A 25,569-nucleotide genomic window follows, 5' to 3' on the forward strand; every position below is an offset into this window, starting at 1 on the left:
GGAAAGGCCCAAACTTCCTCTAAGTTCCGCGTTTGGGAGTGTGTTGTGCCCTCCCCTGAGGGTGGTGAGAAATGCGAAGGCGAGGCGGAGCCAGCAAATGTAGAAGAGGCCCAGGTCCGTCCCCTTTTTTGTGGAATCTGAGTGAGCCCTTGCAGGTTTTGCTTCTCCACTCCAGAACCGGGTAAGTGGTTTTAAAAAGTCCCCTTTAGTTGTTCAGGCAGCGGATCTCCCCGCCGCTTGTCTACACAGCAGCTGCGTTTGATTGTGGTCGCGTTCGGTCCTGGAGAATCTGAAAAAGGAGCTCGTGGCCGCAGACCTTTCCCTCTAGGGGCTGCTAATTCCTCATCCGTAAATCACGCAGGGACTTCACTTGCCCGCCGCGAGCTCCCAGGCCTGGTCTCCAGTGAGGTCTGGGTTTCGGCTGCTGGCCGAGCCTGGGCTGGGGCATGCCTGCTCCGGAGCTCCACCCGCCCGGTCTTAGGTCGCCTCTGCCATCAGAGTTGCTGTCTTACTTTTGGAGAGAAAGGCCTAGTTTCTTTGACCGCCCCCCCCCCCCACAACTACCCCGGGGACCCCCACCTAGAATAATTTTCAAAGGAAAAAAAATTACAAAACACTGCGTAAACACGTTAGCTGTTCACTTAGTTCCAAGACGAAGCTTATCTCAGCGACCAGAGAATGCGTTAATGATTGAACGATTTAAAGGCTGAAGTTTGGACTGCTAGTGGAAAGTTTGTGCGATTCCCACTAAAGCCGCTGGCACGCACCGTGTGTCTGGTCAGCAGCAGCAAATCCCTCTGAGCTCTTCCTGAGCAGTGGAGAGCTGCCGGCCTAATTCCATCCAATCTTTACATCCAAGAACCTGGAGGGGTTTAGAATTATCTATTCAACTACTCCTCCACCACCCCCTTTTATCAGAAGTGGGCACTGAGGTCCAGACCAGGGAAATAACCTGACAAGGTCACACAGCCAGGAAGAGACTTTTTTAGGCTACTTTTAGTTTTTTTTTTTTTTTCTTTTTTCCCCATTTGTGGCTTAAGGCTAAAAAAAAAGGCTTACAGGAGTCATTCTTGATCAACAGCAGCACATTTCGTAATGATGATTCTCTTTCCACGTTTTTTTTTTTATGTCTTTCCAGAAATTCTTATTTAATTTTATTTATGCTCTTCTCTCATAGGTGCCCTTGCTTTGGCTTTGTGACTTGATTTCTTCATTCTATATTAAAATATAGTTCTAACATTTTCCCTATCCCTTTAGTTTTTATTTAAACCAAACAGATTGAAACAAAGCATAGAAAAGATCACTGTTTGAGAAGGAATTTTAAATTCTGTATTTCCTACATTTCCAAAGTATGCTTGGCAACTTTTTATAGGTCAAAAGTATAACCAAAAATTAATCCAGGGCCTCTAATTTAAAGTTTATACTTGACGAATAGAAAAATCTGTTTAAAAACACTAGCAAGGTGGCAGGCCTGCTGACAGGCAAAGATTTAGCCTGAATAATAGAGGGTATTGCATGCTGGCCATGCTGGGAAGCACTCCCACCCTGTGTTGCGGTTAATCTTCCCAAGGATCCTGTGCTTGGGAGTACTGGCCCCATTTTACAGATAAGGAAATTACTAGTTTTCCTAATAGAGTCATGTCCTGTGTATCACTACTGGATCCTCCTAACTTACAGACATTTGGAAAATTTCACACTCTGAGGAGATGCATTAATCATAAAATATGTAATCCTACCTGCAGTTCAGTTGAATTTCATATTTCTAGCTCAGCCTCTCTCACTATCATCATTATAAGGTATATTTTTAAGAAGTTAAGGGTCTTCTATGCCAACCTTTCAAAGGGTAAGATGAAAAGGATTGTATAGTAAGGGAAAAAAATCACCGATCAACATTTAAGATAGAGGGCTTGGGTTCTAGCTCTGCTGCTGTGTGACCCTGGTGAGTCTCTTGACCTCTGGGAATGTTTTCGCATCCATAAAATGGATGGCGATTTTATTTCCATTTCTGCATACGATTAAACGGTTGCTTTTCTACCTATTGTGAAAATAATTATACCAATGGACATAAAAGATGTGCTTTCTAGAAGAAATCAAGGTATTAGGGGCTTAAGAATTATAATTACTATTAGTGTGTTGTATTATTTTATTCTTTTTATTATTCCTTTTGACATATCACCTTATATATTATGTATTATGAAGCAGATGATGATCTTGTGGGTAGTTGAAGGGGTTTTCAAAGACCATTTGTGCAGACTGGAGCCTGATCGATCTAGTGGTAAAGGCTCAGTGGGAAATGAGATGGACAGAAGCAAAGTAGAAGACAGCGCTGTCAAGATTATGCCCATTTTCCTCACACGCTCTGTAGGATAAGATGGTAGTACTAGGCAAGGCAGCAGGGTCTTCTAAATCCAGTATTAAGGATGAGAATCCTCCTTTGTTCTTTTCTCCCAGCTTAGCGGATATCAAAATATGGGGGGGGGTGTATGTGTTAGATAATTTTGACAGATCCTATTTCAGGGTAATTTTGCTTGTCTTACTGCTACAGTTCTTTGAGGATAATAATGCTGTCTGCTGGTGAAAAGATAGATGCAAGTGCTTGGAGGAAATAAATAAGTAGCAAATAGGCAGAAAGTGGAAAAGGAGCTACAGATCTTACCTGATGTGTGTAGCTGTGTAGGGGAATGAGAGCACGGAGTGAACAGGAGCTAGGAGAGGGGCTGGGGCATTACTCTTTGCCCTTTGTGTTCTCTGGGGTTGGCACAGCACCTCACTTACAGTTAATGTTAAAAAAATACATGCTGAGTGAATAACAACCAAAGTTTGATAGTAATGTTTGGTTTAAATGATTCTCCATACTGAATTCTTTGAGCCCAAGGTCTTGTTTTTATAATCTGAATCCTGTAAATATTGTTACATAAAATCAAAAGTGATTATGGAATTATAGAATCAAGAGTATTTTAATGAATAAGAAATTGGAAAGGAGAAAAGAGAGGGGGAAGGAATCATGGTACCTACTATATATAGGAGTAAACGTTCGTCAGGTTCAGTGCTCGATGCTTGCTGTGTCTCTAGCACTGTAGCCCTGAGTGGGAGCCCAGTTTTCAGATGGAGAAGCTCAACAAAGTTGACTGCCTTGCCCAAGGCCATCTGGCTAGTAAATAATAGAGCTGGAATTCATACTGAAAGCTATCAGATTCCAAAACCCATACTCTTTCCATAACAACGTGCTGACAACAAAAAGGGAAAAGAAAGCTGTGTTCTTATTTCCAGAATGGAAAAGTCTGAGCTGGGCAACCTTGTTTTGTTGTGGTTGTTGTTGTTGCTGCATTTTTTTCTGTTTTATTGTCTTTATAGTTTCACTTTATTGTCTAAGAAAAATACCCAGCCTAAGTGAAGAGTTAGATAGAAATTCAGTAGTGAGACTGCTGGTAGGTATGGAGTAACTGCCTTTTCCTGGTCCTCATGCCACACAGCTGTCACCCTCACGGACTGCCCAGCTGCTCTAAGTGACCTTAGGTTTATGTCTTCTGCCTGCTTCTGCCCCTTGTATTTGAGGTCTGCCCTTCAGGACATGTCATTGCTAAACAACCTTCTAGCAATGGACAATTTACTTTCTCCTCTGTGCTAGGTACTACATGGCATCGCTTAAAATAAAGGGTTTTAAAATGATACAACTTTTGATTAATTATATCAGGAACTTTCCACTAAAAACACTGTCAAAATGCTTTCGATTACCCCCTGTACTTGGAGTGCCATTTTATAGTTCGCACATGCTCTGTTCTGAGTAGCCCTGTGTTGAGCTTCAGTATAGTAAAAGTCTGAATTCTTTCATCTCAAGTCCTAGTTTCTGCAACTCTTTTTGATCTTTCTCCTACTCATGGTTGATGAATATGATTATTCCAGAAGTTAGCAAGGATGTTCTGGATGGTGGAAGAGTCTAGCTAACTATTTGGTGTGGTTAATTTCAAGAAATTGTGATAACCCACAAGCAGAATTATGGAGATAACAGCCAAAACCGTTTTGTTACATCACTGTAGGTATGGAACATTTCCATAATTAGCTATTTTTATATTCAAATGTTCTTTATCTTTTCCTAGAGTTTATTTTAACTCTGAGTTTTCATTTCAGCGATAACAGTGGTAAAACAACAACAACAATGGTAGGACAGAAAAGTCAATTAATTGTAAATGACCCTTGTAATTTATAAAAGATGACATACAAAGCAGTGTTTTTAGTTTTTAATATTTTCCTCCTTTCTTAAAATGAATGAACTTCATAAAGCTAAGAGTTTCACCGTTGATAAATCTCAAAAACTTAATGTTGAAAAGAAAAAGCAAGTTGCAGAATTAAGTACAGTATGATCCAATCTAAATAGAGTTCGAGAATATGCAACACAATAGCACACATTGTTGGGTGAAGTAGTGGTAAGACATCGTGCCTGGGAATGATGAGCACTGAGTTATGGTAATAATCACCTCTTAAAAGGGTGGGCCAGGGATGGGTTTGAGGGTGGGTACAGAAAGCTTCAATGATACCTGTAATGTTCTAGGTTTTTAAAATGTTAAGATTTATTAAAGCAGGGTGGCAGGTAAATGTGTTCATTATCTTCTTAATGTTTCTTTCTATATATGAAATATTTCATAATCTAACAGAAGGTCTATTTCTCTGATGTTAATAAAACTTAACAAATTTCTAAGATGTGGCAGCACAAGCTTTCACAAAAAGAAACCTAAGATACTGTATCATGCTATGTCTAGCCAGATGTTTTTGTTTGCATGTTTGATTCCCTTGTGGAAGGACACTGAATCCCTGCAGGAAGTAATATCAAGTATTTTGCTTTGTAGCTGAAGGATTTGTAAGATGAAAGGTCCTTAAACATGAAATGAGATCTGTGTAAGCTCATGATTTAAATTGTTGTTTGAAAAATTGTTTGATCTGCCCCCTCCAGGGGAAAAAGCATAGTGATACAGCCTAGATACCATATGACAGTATTTTTTTTTTTTCTTGGTGTCTAGATCATCATGGCGACTGGACAGAAGTTGATGAGAGCAATTCGAGTTTTTCAATTTGGTGGACCAGAAGTGCTGACACTCCACTCAGATATTGCAGTACCAATTCCGAAAGACCATCAGGTGGAAATAATTACCTAAAAACAGATAATAATTACACTGAGTGTGAGTCTCCAGGACATCAGGTTACTGTTCAAAAGAGGCAGACTCACAATAATTTGTAGAGACACTGAATTAGGACAAAGTTTATACTGATGATATATGTGAGCTCTGACAAAGAGAGCCAGCATAATTATAACAGTGAGGTAGATCTATGAGAACGAAAAATATCTTGCTATAAGAACATTTTTGAGCTTGACATTCGTCTGTGCAGTGCAATAATTGAATTTTTCTGCATGGAGTCATAAGTTGTTTTGAACAAGTTATTCTATTACAAACTTTCATGATTTCTATTTTGTGCACAGTAGGAAAATCATTTTCTTCTGCATACATGCCCTTCTATATATGATTTAAGAGAATTTAAATGAAGAGTTTAATCATTTCCAGTGACTTTAACAATATACTTTCTCATTAAAAATTATGTATTTTTATTACTGCACCTTCCATGACTCCCAAGTCTCATTTCCTTAACGAACCTTCAACCTTCTGAGAGTTTTTACAATTTGGCCATAACCTAACTTTAGAGATTCATTTCTTACTGCTCCTTCTCAATCGTCTGTGCTGTAACAAGCAGTATTATATGGTTTCCACAAGAGGCCCTTTTATTCCTTCTGTTTTTGCACAGACTATTCCTTCTACCTGAAATATCCTTTTCTCCCATTCTGAAAGAGCATCTCTTCTTCTTTTAGGGCCTAGCTCAAATGCCACTTTCTTTGTAAGGCCTTCTTTGACTCTAACAGCAAAAGTAATCATTATGTATTATGTAAGGTAAAATTAGCTTCTGTGGTAGATGTAACCTCAAAATCTCAATGGTTCAACAATAGAAAACTCTTTCTCATTCACTAAATTCCAAAATTCTAAAACATCTGTGGGTAACTCTCTAAGAGTGATTTATGGACCCAGCCTTCTTCCATCGTGTGGCTCGGCCACGTTCAACGCCTCTGTCTTCTGAGGTCACATCTATGAAAGGGTGGAGGCACGGTGTGGATAGCCTGCAACATCTTTGTGGGCCCTGAAAGTGGCTCTGATCACTTCTGTTCCCATTCTGTTGGCAAAGGCTCAATCCTAAGGCGCCAAGAAGTAATGCTCTTCCCATGTAGCGGGAGGGGGAGGCATTACATACAGGTTTGTGTCCCACATCCTCTTAAGTATTTCCGCTACTGTTTTCCTAAAATGTTTTTAATATAGCACGTAATAAGCCTTTCTGTCTTATCTTTTTTATGTGTATGTTGGTTTGCAAAACTATAATGTGAGTCCGTTTAAGGCGAGGTTTTCCCTTCCATTTTTATAATTCCCATAATCAGTAGAGTCCTAGCATAATGCTGAATAAATGCCTAAATGTTCTCTGTGAACTAAAATACGTTGTCACTGCAGGTTCTGATCAAAGTCCACGCATGTGGTGTAAATCCAGTGGAAACATACATTCGTTCTGGTACTTACAGAAGAAAACCAGCCCTCCCCTATACTCCTGGATCAGATGTGGCTGGGGTAATAGAAGCTGTTGGAGATAATGTATCTACTTTCAAGGTATTACATTTTAAATTATTTCCGTTTTGGCTTAATATTTTTCTTAAAATATTGTAACATAGCTTTAAAATGTGTCGTTATTTAAGTCTTTAAAAGGCCCCGTTACAGATAGGAGTGCCCTTGCTGTGATGAACACTGGCTGTTGCATATGTGTCGAATTACTGCATTGTAAACCTGAAACTAATATTACACTGTCCGTTAACTAACTGGAATTTAAATAAAAACTTAAAAAGAAAATGAAAGGCCCCATTACACAATTTCTGCCACTTGGGGGACTCCTCTATTCAAAAAAGAGATTGCCTTTTATCTAGAGGCCTTCCTCCTTTCCATTGTTGGGCACAAGCACTGGGTAAATTCCGTATCTTCACATCCTCACAGATTTCAACTGTGATCCTTTTGATGTAGCAAAAATATGTAAGAACAGAAAATAGGCAAGGAAATTATACTCTTTCCTAACTCTCAGTAATACATAAGCCAACATAATGTTTAATTCCTTTTATAAATTTGGTTTCATAAGATAAAGGGAAGGCCAATCCTTTTGAATAATAAGTAAAAGATGAAAACGCAAGGTCAACTATACATTTTTAAAGCTCTGACTCGGATCAAGGTGATTGAGTCAATGCAAATGTTATGATCGGGGCTTTTGCTATTTATATGCCAAAAGAAATCTAAAACATAGCGTATTCATGTTCTAGCATCTTTCCTCATAATTCCTTGACCTGCTCCACTTTGACAGCACATTTACCAAAATTGGACTGAGACAGAAGATTAACGTAGCCTCTGCGCGGGAAGACAGTCAGACTCCTACAGCTCTGCTCTCCTCAGCCCCCGGCGGTCTGGCTTCTGCCCCCATCGCTCCACTGAAATGATTCTTGCTAATGTCACTAATGGCCTCTCTATTGCTGGAGTTAATGGGCCCTTTTATGTCATTATCTCTCTTGACTTCTTGGTGACATTTGACACTCTCAGCCACTTACTTTTTCTTAAAAAAAATTTTTTTTCTTCAGCTTCTATGACATCATTTTCTCCTGTCCTCTTCCCCACTTCCTCCTGGGCGTTGTTTTACAAACTTCTTTTTCTCAGAATGCGCCTCAAATTTCCATGTTGGCCAGTGTTCTCAGACCCTCTTTAGACCTCTGCTTTTGGTATTCTGTGCCTTCTTCATGATGCTCTCATGCACCCCCATGGTTTCCGTGATCACGTGATACCTTCAGCTTAGAATTATCTACATAGCTGTGGACCTGTGTGTCTAATAAGGTGGCCACTAGTCGTGTGTGGCTACTTAAAATTCATATTAACTTGAAGTAAAATAAAGAAGTCAGTTCCTCAGTCACACCAGCAACATTTCAGATGCTTACTAGGCCCCCTGTTTCTAGTGACTTCCCTACCGGACAGTGCTGATAGAGAACATTTACATCATCACAGAAAGTTGTGTGGGACCCACATAGTCAACGCTTGGTAACCTCATACTCAGTGTGTCTAAAACCGAGCTTACCTTTTGTCATATCAGATCTGCTCCTCTCTTATGTGACTGTCTTGGTGACGTCTGAGGTTTCACTCCCCCTCGCTCAGCTTTCCCTCGCTAGGATGGTTTTCTCTCTCGTTCTGTGCCCACTGCCTGGAGTTCAGGTTATTCTGCCTGGTCCCTTACCTGGGTGTCTGTAACGGGTACTTAACTTACCCTGCCCTCCTTCCTCCCCAAATCTATCCTTGCTCCAGAAGGGGTGTTTTCTAAAATGTAATTGATTGTTGTATAGTTTAATTGTCACATTAGTTGTCGGAGGGTTGCTGAGAGTGCTTATGTGGTGAGAGAAGACGCTTTCCTGCTCTTTTCTACTGTCCTTCCATTCTCATCTCCGTTCCTGCTCTCCCTGTAGTTCATTTTTTAGTAATGCTGTTCTTCCTGCATACCGCATGCACTTCCTTCTCTGTCTTTGCTCATATTGCTTCTTCTGCTCGGCAGAATTCAACTGAAACTTAGAAGCATAGGTGCGGGGACTTTTACCCTCCAGCTTTTAGTTCCTTTTCATTTTATCTCTGAAACTGTTACCTTCAACACATCAGACTACTTCATCATTGGGCACAAATGCTAGTGGTTCCTCAGCATTATTCCTGCCACTCTTCCTTTGTTTGCTTTGTCTCCTTCACTCATAACGACTTTTCTCAGTTCTAGTTTTCAAAATCTTGTCCAATGCCTCAAGACCTACCTTAAATATTAGCTTCTCAATGAAGCTATTTTTGATTCCTTCAACTTAGCAATAATTCCTTTCTCTTCCTGGTACTTATCTTTGATGGTTTGTCATGTTTTCTTGCATTGTAGTTATTCCTATCCTTTCCTTTTCTCTCTTCTAGAGTTTAAGGTGCTTTTGATGGGGGAAGTTGTTTTGTTATTAATATCCATCACAGACCTGAAAGTCCTGCTTTCCATAGTGAATTCTTAGAACATGTTTGAATTATATTTCAATCTGTGCAACATCTTTTTAAGCTGTAAAAACTGGACTAATCTTAACACAGTCATATTTGACCATTTGCGAGTGGCACTGTTTAGCAGTGATGCTTGTCTTGGACTGCTGGATGCCTTTTGAATCTTTTTAGTTTCTGTCCCACCATATAGTGCTATTACTTTTTTTAGATATTTTTATAGGACATATTTAAGTATCCTGAGAGTTACTGCCTTAATGTTTTGCTTATTCCAAGGAATATTTACATTTTTTTCAAGAAAGAAGAGTTCGGGCAGGTGTTCGTAGTAGACAGTCTGACTTCCCTGGCGTGCAGGTCGTATCAGGCAGGCTCTAACTCTTGCTTCGTGCCTTACCTCACCCTCAGTCATGCATCTGCTTTTCACTAGCAAGGACCCAGCAGAGTTTACTGAGAGTTTATTGTGTTTCTGGTGCTGTAACAAGTGAAGAAGCCTGTCCCTGTTCATCTTGCTGTCAGGATCCAGGCATAGTTACCTGCTCTTGGTGTATGCATAAAAAATGAGGGAGAGAATGCAGGGGTGAAGAAACTTAGAGGAAGGATTTAGAACAGGTATTTGACATGTGCAAGAAACCTTACATATTATGTGTTTCTTCTTCCTAGTATTTCGGAGAGAAAAATAGTTGTATTAACTGCCATTTACTAACTGCTTAATCTGAGCAAATTATTGAACTTCTTTGTCCCTCAGTTTCTTCATTTGTGTAGTGGAATTAATCTAAAGTGGTGATAATAAATGTAGTTACCTCATAGGCTCTTGAGAAGATCAAATTAGACAATACTCATTAGACACCTAATACAGCGTCTTGCACAGTAAGCTCTCTCAATAAAGGTGTGTTGTCTTCTCATTATACCATTCTGGAGGTTCTCTTTCCTTTCCTTTTTTTTTTTTCTATTTTCCTTAAGTTTTCTTCTTGGTTTCTATTAATAAAATATTTAAAAACGTTCAGTATGTTGGGGCGCCTGGGTGGCGCAGTCGTTAAGCGTCTGCCTTTGGCTCAGGGCGTGATCCCAGTGTTCCGGGATCGAGCCCCACATCAGGCTCCTCCTCTGGGAGCCTGCTTCTTCCTCTCCCCTGCTTGTGTTCCCTCTCTCTCTGGCTGTCTCTCTCTAATAAATAAATAAATAAATAAATCTTTAAAAAAAAAAAAAGTTCAGTATGCTGAAGATATTTTTATGAGACCCTAAGATGTAGAAAACAATATATAAATACTCATTTGTTGTTATAAAAGTTGCATTATATAGGATTATACCCATTTGGCATCATTTTTAATCCCTGGTGCATTTGTCAATTGATTGCTTTCCCCAGAAAGGCGACAGAGTTTTCACTACGAGCACCATCTCTGGGGGCTATGCTGAGTACGCTCTCGCAGCAGATCACACTGTTTACGCACTGCCGGGAAAACTGGACTTTAAGCAAGGGGCTGCCATCGGTATCCCGTACTTTACTGCTTATCGAGCTCTGCTCCACAGGTAATGACACACACGGTCGGTCAGTCATACATACAGCCAGTATTGCCTGCCTTCCTAACATGCGTCCATGTCTCTCATACTGGGTTACTGTTTAGTTACCATTAAGCATTTATAGAGCGGAAACTGTGCTAATTTGGAAGATTATTCTAATCACTGGGGATACAAAGAAGAGCAAAACACTGTCTTTGTCTTTAAGATTCTGACAGTCTAGTAAGAGAGACAGACATAAGAATGATCATAATTGATGCATAATGTGGAAAGTACAGTGGTGTAGATGCACGTAGGGATTTATGGCATCATAAGGGATGTAACAGTGGTGCTGAGATAGGGCTTCCTGCCAAGATGTAAGGCTTGGATTATTTTAAAGTCATGGTTCAAAAATCTTGTTATCCAGCCCTAGAAACTAATTGCTGCAATTCAAAAATACCATGTATGGCCCTGCCCTAGACCCACTGGTCAGTTTCCATGGCTGGGATCTGAGAATTTATATATCTGTATATTTTTTTTTTAAAGGTTTTATTTTTAAGTAATGACTGCACCGAACATGGGGCTTGAACTTACAACCCCAAGATCAAGAGTCACATGCTCCACCAACTGAGCCCTCCAGGCGCCCCCCTGAGAATCTATATTTTAATGAGGGAGTTATCCTGGGGGGGATAGCTGGAAGGGGAGAGGAAATTCTAGACAATGGGAATAGCCTGGTATCAGAGGGGGGAAAATCATGATATTTAAGGAGAGCTGTAGCAATTTGGTTTTGTTGAATAGAGGATTTCAAGGCAAAGAGTTGCATAGAATTAGGTTGGAATATAGTAATCCTTTAATAAATATTAGCTGTCACATGAAATAGGTAGGTTTCAGATTGTAAAAAGCAAGATGATAGAGCTCTCACACTGTTCCTTAAGGGACTGGGGTCATGAAATGTTTTATTCAGCAGAGTGATACTGTCATATGAGTGTTTTATTAAGATCACCTATCAGCTATGATGGATTTGATGACAGGAATGGAGAAAGAGATCTTAAACGAGTATCTTTTAGGCAAAATACTTAAGGGCCAGAGCAAGGGCCATGGTAGAAAAGCGGAAAGGGAAGGACAGGTATTAGAGGGTAAAATCAGGTCTGTTTGGTGACTGTTTGCATGTGGAGAATGAGAGAGAAGACAAACTTATGGAGACTTCTATGCTCTTTAGGTTGGATAACGTTTAACTGTGACAAAGAAAAGAAGGAAAAAGTTTCAAAGGGAAGCTTAGTCCAGTTTTGGAGTTGAACCCAAGATAGGCATCATGATGGAGAAGACCAGCAACCTGTTGGGTGAAAGAATCTGAAGCCTAAAGGCTAAAGATGTCAACATGGGGCTATTAGCCTGGGCGTGGGAGTTGACTGGATGAAAGTGACTAAAAGCCATCAGGGAGTGAAGAACAGTGGAGCGAGAATAGAATGTTAGAGAACATCACCATGTAGGAGTGTAGTCAGAGGTAGGGGACAGAGTCCTAAGAGACCAAAGGCAGCATTTGTCAAGGCCAAGGGCATCTAGAGGTCATGGTGTTTGTTAAACCCCTGTTAAGTTCATGGTCTTTGAGGACAGGAAGACTTGGGTTACAGTACTGTCGTCTCCTACTACCAGCCGTATAACCATGGTCCAGTTACTTCCCTGTGTCAGCTGTAGTTTACTGGTTTGAAAAACGTGAATGCTTATAGCACCTCCTTCCTAGGGTGTGGTGAGAATTCAGTGAGGTCGTACCTGTGAAGCTCAGTGCAGAGTCTGGTGCAGAGTAAGTACTGCATTGGCGTTGGCAGTGTTAGGGGCAGTAGCTGATGTTGCTTCTAAGAAGGGAAGCTAGCTGTCAAATGCAGCAGTGAGGTGTGTTTGGAAAGAAAAAGAACAGTTGGGCTTAGCAATTAGGAGGCGATTGGTAACTTGAGTCAGGTCACTTTCAGTAGAGTGGTGACGCAGAAGCTTGATTGGAGTGGGCTGAGGAAGGAGGTAGAATTTGGTTCCTCGAATGGGGTAGTTAGGGAGGAGGGAGTAGAAGAGTACTTGAGGAGTTTGTGGGGACAAAAGGTTGGACGGGAGTTGAATATGTTTATAGCTGAGGAAAAGATCTAGCAGAGGGAGCAATGGAAGGTTTAGAAGAGAGGATGGAGTGGCAATGGCGGGATGGAAAGACTTAGGACATATGTGGAGAGACTGGCTTCAGATATCAAAAGGACAGCTCATCTGCTAAACCTAGGAGAGGTAAAGATGGTATAACTATGAAGAAGTTTGTGGGTAGAGTGAGGTGGAGTGTTGAAGGAACACGTATGAGATTGCCTCACCTTTCATAATTTAAATGGGAGGCAAAGTGATCTTTTGAGAGAACTGAAGTGGCACCAAAATGCATGGTCACGTGATTTATTTATTATTATTTTTTTTAGTACTTTGCCATTTGGGTAGATTATCAAGGCAGTTAGATGTTACATTAATCCAGGGCTGGAGTGTTAGTGGCAGAATGGAGTAGCGTGAAGGAAATGAGAGCACAGAAGAGGAAGAGAGAGGAGCTGGGGTAACCTACCATGGGGTCTAGGCTGGTTAGTGTAGGAAACGGGGCCAGCAGCAACAAGTGGGCAGAAATTGAGCAATCCAGAGACAGCAATCTGTGGGAGGTTGAAGGAACAATTTTGAGAGAATATGGGCTTACAGAATGAGGATAGGAGATTACTGTCATAGCACTGGTTATTAGGGTCTGACATTTCTCAAGGAGAGTGGTTGGGGGTGGTAACCAGGTTCCACCTCGGGAGAGAGTGGCTAAAAGGGAGAATTCAGGAGTTGTGATTCAAGGTTTTCTAACCAGGGAATATTGAAATATTTTAGATTAGGGCTAGCTTTGGGGTGGAAGAGAAAGCCTGTGTGCCAGATACTAATCTTCAGTGATTGGGAAGAAGTATGGAACAGCAGCATGGAAGGCCAGGCCAAGGCTCGAGCCCCTGCCGTGAGCCCCAGGGGTAGATGACTGTATTAGTCAGGGTTGTCCAGAGGAACGGAACAAGAGACTGTGTACGTACTTATGTACGTATTACATACATACATACATACATATGTACAGGGAGAGAGAGAGAGAGATTGATTTGTGGAGGCTTGGTGAGTTTGAAGTCTGATAGGGTAAACTGGCAGGCTGGAGACCCAGGAAAGAGTTGTAGTTCAAGTTCAAAGCCAATCTACTGGCAGAATCCCTTCTTTTCTCCAGAAGTAGTTTTTGTTCTCTTAAGGCCTTCAACTGATTGGATGAGGCCCTTCACAGAGACATCCAGAATAATGTTTCACCAAATCCTGGCCCCATGGCCCAGCCAAGTCGACACATAAAATTTAACCATCACAATGACTCTGTGCAAGGGTAGAAGGATCAGAGCAGTGGGGTCTGGGAGAGGATTGGCTTGATTTTTCACCACCCACCCCAGGCCCAGTGGTTTAGGAGAATGTGCTCTTAGTGTTCGAGGGGTTGTTTGTAAGATTCTTAAAAGAACCGTTATTGGGGGGCGCCTGGGTGGCACAGCGGTTAGGCGTCTGCCTTCGGCTCAGGGCGTGATCCCAGCATTGTGGGATCGAGCCCCACATCAGGCTCCTCCGCTGTGAGCCTGCTTCTTCCTCTCCCACTCCCCTGCTTGTGTTCCCTCTCTCGCTGCCTGTCTCTCTCTCTGTCGAATAAGTAAATAAAAAATCTTTAAAAAAAAAAACAAAAGAACCGTTATTGGGGAAAGTATTTCATACCCCGTAGTATGACATTAGTAATCCTACTCCCTTACATTTGTATTTTACTTTTTAAAATGTCAAAGTGTTGTGGTAATAGTTACCTTAGTTTATCATTTCAGACTCTCCATTTAACTCACTGCCCTCGGTCCTCTTATCTCTACACACGAGTATTGGAAGGAGCTTCATTTACTGCTCATAATTGCCATTTGTCCGCTGTCGGTACACAGCCTTGAGCACGAGTCTGGGTCCTTGTGTTCTTACTCCCAGATTGAACATCATGTCTGTACTGTGTGTCCACCCCTGTTGTTCTGGGAAGTAAGAGACCCTCCCTGAGAGTCAGGTCTGGATCACAGAAGAGCTGCAGATTGGGACATTAGCACTTGTCCATCTGGAATAATCAAGCATTTCCTGTCTGTCTTGTTGCGTATGCCTTACTTTCAGTATAATGGAAAAGTAGTCAGATGAACCAGAAGTAGAAAGAGTATGTCGTCTCACCGAAGAATCTAGACATATTTTGGTGTGGCGGGGAAACCTTTGTGACAGGATTGACTGTATTTTTTGCTCTCGTACCACTGCGGACTCAGCACTGCCCTCTGAAATGGGGGCTTCGAGGCTGCGCGGCCTGATGTTCAAAGGCATGGAGAAGGAAACGTGTTCTTAAATCATCTAACTTCTGTGTTTCCTTGGGCGTTACCCTGGGTCACAGAATCAAGACTGGGCCATCATAAGCCTGTTTTGACACACTCTCCCTGGGAAGGAATGAGAGACTCCAGTTCTCTAGGTCCAGCTGTTTCGCTTCCCGTACCTCCAAATTCTGTAGCCTCCCAGATGTGCTACCAGCATCCAGCACTGTGCCTGGCACATAATAGGGTCCCATTAAACGTTTGTTGAACGAACAGACGACTTTCATGTTTTCTTTTGTCTGTGGTCCTGAAGAACCCTCCTTTGATCCTGTGAAGCTTGGAGAGTATTTTGGGCTGTAGAGCAGAATGAGTTTCCTGTTTGGGGAAGTGTTAGCTGCCCTCAGGGTAGAATTTCCTGAAGAAGAATGACACACACCGTGCTTCATTACCTTCAGAGTGACGTGACGAACCTTGCCTTCTTTTGCAGTGCCCGTGTGAAGGCTGGAGAAAGTGTCCTGGTTCATGGGGCTAGCGGAGGAGTAAGTATTGCTTTATTTTTAAGTTTATGTTTAAAGGAGCTTATGTGTGGGGGCTTCACATTATATTTCTTTTCAGTCATTTTTAAAAGCCAAGTTAATAAATATAGTCAGTATTTGTATTCAGTAAATATATTCCTTTCTGTAGTAAATCTTCTTTAAATGCTATCTTGTGAAGGTGATGCCTTGTCATTAGTTTAGCATTTCTTGGATAATAAATTCAACAGATCACCCCATTAAAAATGCATGTATTAGGTGTTCCACTTGTGTCGGGTGCGGACCAAAATAAACTGGCTTTGTTTTTGCCTTCAAGTAGCATATGTCGTAAGAGTATTTATTTAGAATTTTAAACAGTTTTTTAAAGTTAATATTAATTCCGTATTCCCTTAGATAAGGAGACGAAGGCTCATTAAAGCTTTACCTGTGTTGCCCCAGACAGCGCTGCAAAGCCGCACTGAATTCTCAGACCCTTCTATCTCCCTTCCACGGCTTGCCTGCTGCGCTTTGATGGCATTCATGGGATGCACAGTGTATAGCTGTGTCCTTAGCACCACAACCCATGGCTTAAAATGCTAATGGGGGTGGGGGGGGTGCTGGGAACTTTAATATAAGCCCTTCGGTGAAATAACCCAACACAGGGCTGTCAGAAGCTTCTTCAAGAAACCGGCTGTCAATCTGCCTCTGAGGAGCTTAGAGGCAAAGTTAGAGCTCGGAGGTTGGAATTTAACAAGAAATCCGCATGACCTCTATCCTACATGTAGAGGCTTTAGAAATTTTGGAGATGAGATTTCACATTTTTAAAATACAGGGCCTGGGGCGAGATGGCTCACCTTGAGGAAGCTGGTTAACCCTTTCAGAGCATCGTGTATTCCGCCCAGCAGTTGAAAGAAGTAGCCTATTAAATGGCACATTGTTCCTGGAATAATGAGTGGCATCCTGAAAATGTGAATTTACCTCTAAAGGTGGCCAGGTAATACAGAGCATTCGGCCCATTGTGTTTCCGTTACTTCAAATAGATGAAGCACAAGGTTCCGCACTTCGCCTCCCCTCTACCTCAGACAGATCGTTTCTGAAGGGTTTCACAGATCAGAGTCTGTACTAAAAAGGCTGAGACTGTCTTTTTGGGGCTTGAGAAAATATGACAGATATACCTTGTCAAAAATTCCATTGCTAGCTTCACCAAAGAGGCTATTTTTGGGTTAAACTAAATTTAACCCAAAATAACTAAAGGATCTGTCAAGCTTGCATTTATTTAAATTGCTTTGGCTTTCAGAGAGCTAACCTGGTGCTCTGTATAAAAGGGAGAGGTTTCAGTAGGAAGGGGAGAGAAGAATTTAAAGAAAATCTCTCTCTATTCCCTTTACCCTCTTGTAAAAAGCCCAGTCACTTCACCATGATTTTTTAAATTTCTTTTTCTTTTTTTAAGGTAAAATCCACACTGTGCTCTGAGCTGGCTGAGTTTGTTAAATCCTCGGCTGGCAGGGATAGGCTGGCGGCCTGGTGTGTGAAGCGCTTCTGATCCTTCCTTCCCTACCAGAGGGAAATAGCACTGGGTTTTGTCTTGCTTCTGTTTGTAGTTTCTGTCCTCATTTAATTCAGATTCCTCTGGGATTATGTTGTGTATTTAAAATGGTGTGGAATTTATGAACACAGCTGTTAGCCAGATATGTTGGTGAGGAGTGCCCTATTTTAGTGTCAGCAAAGTAAATAGAAGAAAAATAGTTGACACATAATGGTATATAATCTATTGAAGCACTGTTGCCGGCATAATTGTTGACAAGAATAGCATAGACAGTACCTTCGGAATAGCTATTAAGTGCCTCTTTAACGTAGAGCAGAAGGAGCTATACTTACATTAAATCTTTAGTTTAGATGTAGTTTTATTAGAGGCCTGTTTTTTTTTTTTTCAATTTAAAGTAGCAAAAATCAATAGTGCTATATTATGGAGTATATTGTATTTCCTGGAATTGAATGTCTCTCTGACTCATGAGACAGTGAGTCCCAGGCGTTTGTTTGTTTGTTTTGGTTAAATCAAACAAATCCCTGCCAAAACCCAGCTGAGTTCAGGCTCATCGCTCCCATATGCCATACAATCTTTAAAGTCTATTTCAGGCCTGGGAGTCTGTGACTCTGTTACAATTTTAATCAGTTTCTATCATTTTTCATTTTAATTCTTTTCTATCATTCCCAATCCATAATGATTTTACCTTCCTCTAAATCATTGGTTATCAATGAGTGGTGTTTTGGCATCATCCCTCCTCCCCCTTGAACATTTGGGGCAGTGTCTGGGGACATTTTTGGTTGTCACTAGGTGGAGGGGTTCTGGGGTCTAGTGGGTAGATATCAGACATGCTGCTAAACACCCTTCAAAGCACAGGATAGCGCCCACAACATAGAATTGTCCAGCCCCAAGTGTCAGGGCTAAGTTTGAGAAGCCCTGCTCTGAATGTATGTGACACTTACAGTACCATTCATGTGGCATGTGATCAAACATAGATTTCCTAGTATTGCAATTTCAATAACTGCTTTTATCTATATTCCTTATATGCTTTTATTTCTCCTTTATCCTAAGCATGTGTATGTAGTGATCTAGTGATTTCATGTAATCTGTGGCTTTAAATACCATTTATAAAGTGATGAATCTCAAATTTATATTTCCAACTCTGGACGCTCCCAAGTCTACGTGCATATTCAGCTAATTGCCGCACATGCTCAGTTAAGTGAGCGATACAGCTCAGCATTTTCAGAGTGAGCTCCTGCAAGGCCCTGCACGCCCCTTTGCCCACATATTGCACCATCTCCCATGTGCCCTGCCCTCAAGCCGCATTGACCTTCTGTCTGTCCTCTGAATGCCCCAGGCTCATTCACATGTCGCCAGGTGAGCCATGGCCATTCTACCTACAGCATTCTCCAGCAGCCTTTCCAGATCCTCACACGGCTCGCCCCTCACTCGCTCAGGTCTCAGCTCTTCAGAGTGGCCTTTCTTGGTGACCTCACTAGTCCCTCTCCCTATCTCCAATAGGCTAGGGTTTTTTTTCATAGCACTTTTTCTTTTCAGAACTTACTTTATTCATTTAATTTGTTTGTGTGTTTATTATTTTCCCCCTTTCTCAGAATATAAGTTTCCTACATGAAGTACCATGTCTAGCACATAGTAAACACTCAATAAATGGTCATCCTAAAGGTGAATGAATTAATTTGCTCATATACCTATCCCGCCTAAATAGTGTCACATTTTTCATTTAGTATTTTATATATACTGTTAAAATATGAAATCAGTGAGCAAGTTTTGAATATCTTTAAACCCTCTCCCTTCTGCTCAAAGTAGATGCTAAGTAAGCATTTTGATACAGTGGTTAAAAGCTCAAGCTTTACAGACTGAATTGGTCCAGCTCTGTGATTTGGCTGTGTTCCCATCTCTGTGACCTGGGCAAGTTACTTGTATTTTATAAGCTTCAGTTTTCTCATCTACGGAATATGGACAATAATAATATCTACCTCCTAGGTTTATTGTGAGGATAAAATAAAGCAATGCATAGAAAGTATTTTGTGTGGTACTCGACACATTATAAATGTTCAATGAAAGTTATTGTTCTTATTTCTTCATTTAGACTCAAAATTCTTAAAGGATAGGGTAGGACCTAGAAGAACCTTAAGTTTATTACATATATTTAATAAATATTTGCAGGGATGCAAAGAATCTAGAACTAGGCGTTTATATTCTGTTTTTCAGGTTGGACTGGCGGCATGCCAGATTGCCAGAGCTTATGGCTTAAAGGTTTTGGGCACAGCTGGTACGGAGGAAGGACAAAACCTTGTTTTGCAAAATGGAGCCCATGAAGTCTTCAATCACAGAGAACTTAATTATATTGATAAAATTAAGGTAAAATTATTCTACAGTTTTATAAAAGTAGATTTTATTGCTTTGGAGACTTACTTTTTTGTAAGTTCTTTTTTCTTATCAACCACTCTCTTAAAGTTTTCTTCTTTTTTTTATGCTTATGTGGGTTTTACAGTTTTAATAAATTGAAAAGCAGAGATGTCTAATTTTCAGAACTTTACCCTCATCTGTTCAATGAAAGTTAGCTATTCATTTAGACTCAAAATTCTTAAAGGATAGGGTAGGACCTAGAAGAACCTTAAGTTTATTACATATATTTATATGTATCAAATAAAACCTAGCCTTTCCAGAGTCCTACAGCTATAAAAATTGATACTCTTTAATGTAGTCACATTTTAATTAAAGTCACAGCTTTGTATTTGGAGTCCTGAGGTGTTCCTTCTTTTTTTAGATTTATTTATTTTTTGCTTTTTGCTTTTTTTAATTATTTAAATTCAATAACATATAATGTGTTATTGGTTTCAGAGGTATAGGTTTGTGATTCATCCGTCTTATATAATACTTAAGTATCAGTGCTCATTACATCACTTGCCCTCCTTAATGTCCATCACCCAGTTACCCCATCCCTCCACCCCTCTCCCCTGCAGCAACCCTCAGTTTGTTTCCTATGATTAAGAGTCTCTTATGGTTTGTCTCCCTCTCTGGTTTCGTCGTTTTATTTTTTCCTTTCTTCTGCTATGATCCTCTGTTTTGTTCTTAAATTCTACATATGAGTGAGATCATATGATAATTGTCTTTCTCTGACTTATTTTGCTTAGCATAATACCCTCTATCTCTATCCACGTCGTTGCAGATGGCAAGATTTCTTTTTTTTGATGGCTGAGTAATACTCCATTGTATATATATACACCACATTTTCTTTATCCATTCATCTGTTGATGGATTTATTTATTTTAGAGGTAGAGCGAGTATGGCGGAGGAGTGAGAGGGGCAGAGGGAGAGGGACAGAGAAACTCAAGCAGACTACATGCTGAGCATGGAGCCGGACATGGGGCTCGATCTCATGACCCTGAGATCATGACCTGAGCTGACAAGAGTCAGACATTTAACCGACTGTACCATCCAGGCGCCCCCACCTCTTTTTGATATTGGTAGACATTGTGAAATGATCACCACAATAAGTCTCATTAACATCCATCACTATACATAGTTACAAAAATTTTTTCCTTCTGATAAGAACTTTTAATCTACTCCGCAACTTTTAGATCTATGATACGGTATTATTAACTATGGTCGCCATGCTGTACTTTTCATCCCCATGACGTATTTTTTTTATAACTGGAAGTTTGTACCTTTTGACTATATTTACCCATTTCACCCAGTTCCAACCGCCTGCCTCTGACACCCACGAGGTTTTCTTTTTTTTTTTTTTAAAGATTTTATTTATTTATTCGACAGAGATAGAGACAGCCAGCGAAAGAGGGAACACAAGCAGGGGGAGTGGGAGAGGAAGAAGCAGGCTCATAGCGGAGGAGCCTGATGTGGGGCTCGATCCCATAACGCCGGGATCACGCCCTGAGCCGAAGGCAGACACTTAACCGCTGTGCCACCCAGGCGCCCCCCACAAGGTTTTCTTAATGTAATTTCTGTTGGTGTAATTTTTCAGTGGAAGGTGAGGTACCTATAGATTACAAACTGGATCTGTCTAGCCTAGGGAAGACAGTTTATTTGTTAATTGGATGCCATGGAGGAATAATCGTTACCTCTTCCAGAGCAGTGAGGTAGGCTTTAGTTAGTTGTTGCATATATTCCTTTGCTAGAGCAGAATTCAAGCAGATTCTGAAGTTCTCTGTTCGTACTGTAGTAGCAATTTATTAAACACTGATTAGTTTGCTAAACCTCAAATCACTTGCTTATGTTGAGAAGGACTTAGGATTTTCCAGGTACTGATTACTGTGTAACCTCAGCCATTACAAATTGAGGAACATATGAGTGAGTTTATTAGCACTTAATCATCTTGCCAAAAAACTGATAAAGCTACTCCTTTGTGTATGTCTAGGAAACCTAGAATTAATTGAATATTCACTCCTGATACCATCATCTGGAAGTATTTACAAAGATGAAAAATGGCTAGTTGTTTTATTTATTTATTTTTTTAAAGATTTTATTTATTTATTCGACAGAGATAGAGACAGCCAGCGAGAGAGGGAACACAAGCAGAGGGAGTGGGAGAGGAAGAAGCAGGCTCATAGCGGAGGAGCCTGATGTGGGGCTCGATCCCATAACGCCGGGATCACGCCCTGAGCCGAAGGCAGACGCTTAACCACTATGCCACCCAGGCGCCCCAGCCAGTTGTTTTAAGAATATGTTTTTGTTTCCAGAAATCTAACTTTAAGACCCTGAGGTCTTGTGGCTGCTTTCTCTTCTCCTAGCTCCTCTGCTTAAGTCTCTCTCATTCTCCAAATCATTACCTTAACCGCTTATCAAACCCGTCACCCCCTCTACTACCACACTTCTTGAAAAAGCAGTGAGTACTCACTCCTTTTACTTCCTTACCTCCCATCAGCGTCCACTGCATTTTGCTTCTGGGAGGTCACTGGTGAGCTCCTAATTAGCTATCTGTGTGATTTTGGGGCAGCAGCTGACCCTGACCACATCTCCTAGAAGCTGGTTCTCTTCTTACTTCTCTGACTTCATTTTCACTCCCCTGCCTCCTCATATTACTTAAAGGTTGCTGTGCCTTAGGCTTTCCCCTTGGGTCGTACCTTCCCTGGTGCTAGACCTTCCTCCTGGTCAATCTCGTCTACGCCCACGGCTTCGGTCTGTGCCCGCATCCTGCTGATCTGTCCCTGGCCTGTGTTCCCTTGCTTCATGCCGTCATCCTGCTGGATGTGGTCACTCATCTGCTCACCCGAGACAGACCCACGTTTCATTCTTTATTCGTGTCTTTTAATCACTGCTCTTCTCCCTGCCCGTCAGGTCAGTCACCTCCCTCTGTCAGTTTCGACTCTGACATGCCTTTCAAATATGTCTCCCTCTTTGTTCTCATCTCTGCTGTGACTTAGTTTGTCTCATCTTCTCCAGCTTTGTCTGTTATCTATAACTGACCTAGTAGCCCCTTCTGTCTTCAGTTTCCAAAGTTATTTGTTTATCCTTAAAAAAAAAAAAAATCTCCAGAAATAACTAAAATGGAAGCTCCGTGAGGGTAGGAATTTTTGTCTTTCTTGTTCTTTGCTGCACCTTCAGTGTCTAAAACAGGGTTTGGCGTGAAAATTTGTTAATGAACACCTGCCCCCCAAAAGTTGAGATATTTAACATGGTATTCAATGCATGTGCCCAGTCCATAGCGGTGGACAGTCGCCTCTCTACCTCTTCCCACTCCCCCCCGACCCCAGCTTCCCAAACACATGCCTCAGCTCCACTGGGCTACTTTCTAATCCCGACTCGGACTCGCATTCCATAGCTCTTCTGTTTTCTCTTTCTTCCGCCTCATGTGTAGCTTCTGCTGGCCGCTCTTCCTTTCTTTCTGCCTAAAGAGCTCTTGTTCATTCCTCAGGGCCCGGGTCCTCATCTCTGTGGAACTTCCTCTGATCATCACAGGTGATCAGAGTTATAGCTTTGCTTTTCTCTATAACCTAGAGTTTGTTTCCACTAGCGCAGCCCCTAGCCCATCCCATCACAGCTTTGACTGAGGTATGTTTCCGTCTTTCTGCTTAGCTTTGTGTTGAGCTCGCTGTGTCCATCTTTGAATTCCCAGTACTTAACAATGCCTGTCACAGGTGTTCGTTTTTGTTGTTGTTAAATAAAATGGGTATTATTTAAGAGAAGAGCCAGTTTTGGATGTTGCAAACCAACATCTCTGAAAACCCAAAAGAAAAGAAGTAGTATGCCAAGCTGACTGTAAACCACCTGGGACAAAACTGAGTGTCCAAAAAAAAAAAAAAAAAAAAATCTGCAATACCAAACAGCCAATGATTTTCTTCTTTTGTTTTTTGTTTTTTAAACAAAAGTGGAAGCTTTTTTGGGATTTGGGATTTGTTGTTTGCGTCTCTGTGAAAATACATTTTGAAGACAGAAAATTTTCAACTGAGGAAAAAGTATTTTATAGTCAAGTTGAGTCAAAGCACTTGAAATTTATTTAGTATAAATCTTTATCACTTTAGATGTTGTAACTGGTACCTTGGAATTACATCAACACTGTATAATTAGATCATTTAAAAATTTGTAGTATTAGTCTTAAAAATGTAGCATTTTATGTCATTTGAAACACATTTCTGTAATATATGGGACTGTGATAACTGTTTTACAGTTTTTTTACTTGTTTTCTTATCTTACTCTGCATTCTTTTTTATTACATAGAAATCTGTTGGTGAAAAAGGAATTGATGTGATCATTGAAATGTTGGCTAATGTAAATCTTAGTAATGATTTGAATCTTCTGTCATATGGAGGACGAGTAATAGTAAGTATTTTGGTTTCTTCTTACCACTTTGAAGCTTTATACCATAATTTAATACTGTTTTGCAGTAATCTATAACTACAGTCAAGTTGTTTTTCATCCTAGGTTGTTGGCAGCAGAGGTCCTATTGAAATAGACCCCCGGGACACCATACCAAAGGAATGTAGTATAATTGGAGTTGCTCTCTATTCATCAACTAAGGTAGGAAAAGAAGTGACTCTGATTTTGATAACTTAAACGTTGATAAAATTTGCCTAGTCAGGCAGGCTAAAAGTTCCAGGAGATGTTAAACTTAGTTATCTGACTGGATGGGTATGTTAAGGATTAGTCACTACAAGATAACTAGGGGGATGATGTCATTTATTTTCCAAGGCAAGACACTTTTGAGAGAGAAAGGACATACTATTAGTATTTACTTCAGGTCAGTGGGTTTTTTGTAAACCAACACTGCCTCAGACAAATTGGCCTTATGGTTACTCTATAGAAAACAGCTTTTTCCATAGTTCTGGACGAGTGACAAAAGCCGCGTATTTGTAAGGAACTGTGTGCTCTTAGAATCTGAAAATTTTTAATGCTTCTGAAAATTAAGTCATGTGTTCTACAAAAAGACCCTTTTCTTTCCCTTAGGAGGAATTTAAGCAATTTGCAGCGGCCATTCAAGCTGGAATGGAAGTTGGTTGGTTGCGACCTGTAATAGGTTCTCAGTATTCACTGGAGAAGGTGGCCCAGGCTCACAAAGATATCATCCATAACAGTGGGACTAGTGGGAAAATGATTCTTCTCTTAGAATGATTGATTCTTTCATGTATTTCCTCTGCAATTAGAAGTTTCCTGCCCCAGTTTTACCTACACTACCTTTGCTTTAATCAGCATTCATGTGATTCAGTGAGTTTCTTATATTAAAAAACAAGATTTATCTTTAGAGATCTGGGCACTGGAGTACAATTTATTCTATAGCTCACAGTAGTCTTTACGCCTCCCACCCACCTCCAATCAAGGAGTCATCATAGTAGGAAATAGAATGTCAGTAGTCATTTGGCATTGGGTGCATTACAGAAATTCCTGGTACGTGATCATTAATTCTATACCTTTGACTAAAGCAAACTAATACGAAATAAGGCTGTGTGATTTCTAAGCCCACCTGTCCTTGTAAAGGTTCTTTAGCATCTGATTAGCTCAGAACTGTTTTGGACTCTAAAGATTTTCTGGACTAAATATGGCCCCTTTTCTAAGCTAATCTCATCTGAATCTACAAGTCCCTTGCAAGGGCAAGATAAACAGTGTCCAGAGAAATTTGTTTTTTAACAAATGGTTTTCCACTATTTCCCCAAATATTAGAACATCTGTGTTGATGGTTGATTACTCATTATCCATGTACTTATTCTGTGAAGAGAGCAGCCTTACTTTTGGTGTAATATGATAGGTAGGTACGTAGTCTCCCAGTAGATGCTTCTTGATTGATTTGATTTTCGAAGTAGATTTAGAATTATCTGTGTGGTGGGAGTCCTGTGCTTTTATTTAAATTACTAAACACATTTGACACATAAAGAGTGATCTGGTTTTGTCTTCATTACGTGGTCACCTGCAGTAAATCCTGTAGGAAAATAACACCTGTGTGTATCTGTCTGGTCTTTATGTAGCCCGCGCCTTACATCTCCTGCACATAGTTCCTCTGGCTAATTTCTAACAGGGTCCTGTGCTGGAAGTCCTCATCGAAACTGAATAAAGGGATGATTGCTTAGAAA

General features: G+C 40.7%; 1 protein-coding gene across 1 annotated transcript; it reads left to right on the forward strand.

The window, feature by feature from the left end:
• The first annotated feature begins 28 nt into the window (after positions 1-28).
• CRYZ (crystallin zeta) lies at positions 29-25,569 on the forward strand. Its single transcript, XM_026497800.4, has 9 exons — positions 29-181; positions 5,016-5,132; positions 6,543-6,695; positions 10,480-10,643; positions 15,477-15,528; positions 19,259-19,408; positions 23,726-23,827; positions 23,930-24,025; positions 24,452-25,569. Exons 2-9 carry the CDS (start codon positions 5,022-5,024, stop codon positions 24,614-24,616), a joined length of 993 nt encoding a protein of 330 aa, XP_026353585.1. The 5' UTR covers positions 29-181; positions 5,016-5,021; the 3' UTR covers positions 24,617-25,569.

The sequence above is a fragment of the Ursus arctos genome, unplaced genomic scaffold, assembly GCF_023065955.2.
Source record: "Ursus arctos isolate Adak ecotype North America unplaced genomic scaffold, UrsArc2.0 scaffold_12, whole genome shotgun sequence".
NCBI classification, from domain to species: domain Eukaryota; kingdom Metazoa; phylum Chordata; class Mammalia; order Carnivora; family Ursidae; genus Ursus; species Ursus arctos.

Bases quoted from the DNA above. Each gene is read 5' to 3' on its own strand.
- CRYZ (XM_026497800.4), top strand. From the start codon at position 5,022: ATGGCGACTGGACAGAAGTTGATGAGAGCAATTCGAGTTTTTCAATTT. The intron at 6,696-10,479 runs GTATTACATTTT...TGCTTTCCCCAG, and splicing joins ATAATGTATCTACTTTCAAG to AAAGGCGACAGAGTTTTCAC. The intron at 23,828-23,929 runs GTAAGTATTTTG...TTTTCATCCTAG, and splicing joins CATATGGAGGACGAGTAATA to GTTGTTGGCAGCAGAGGTCC.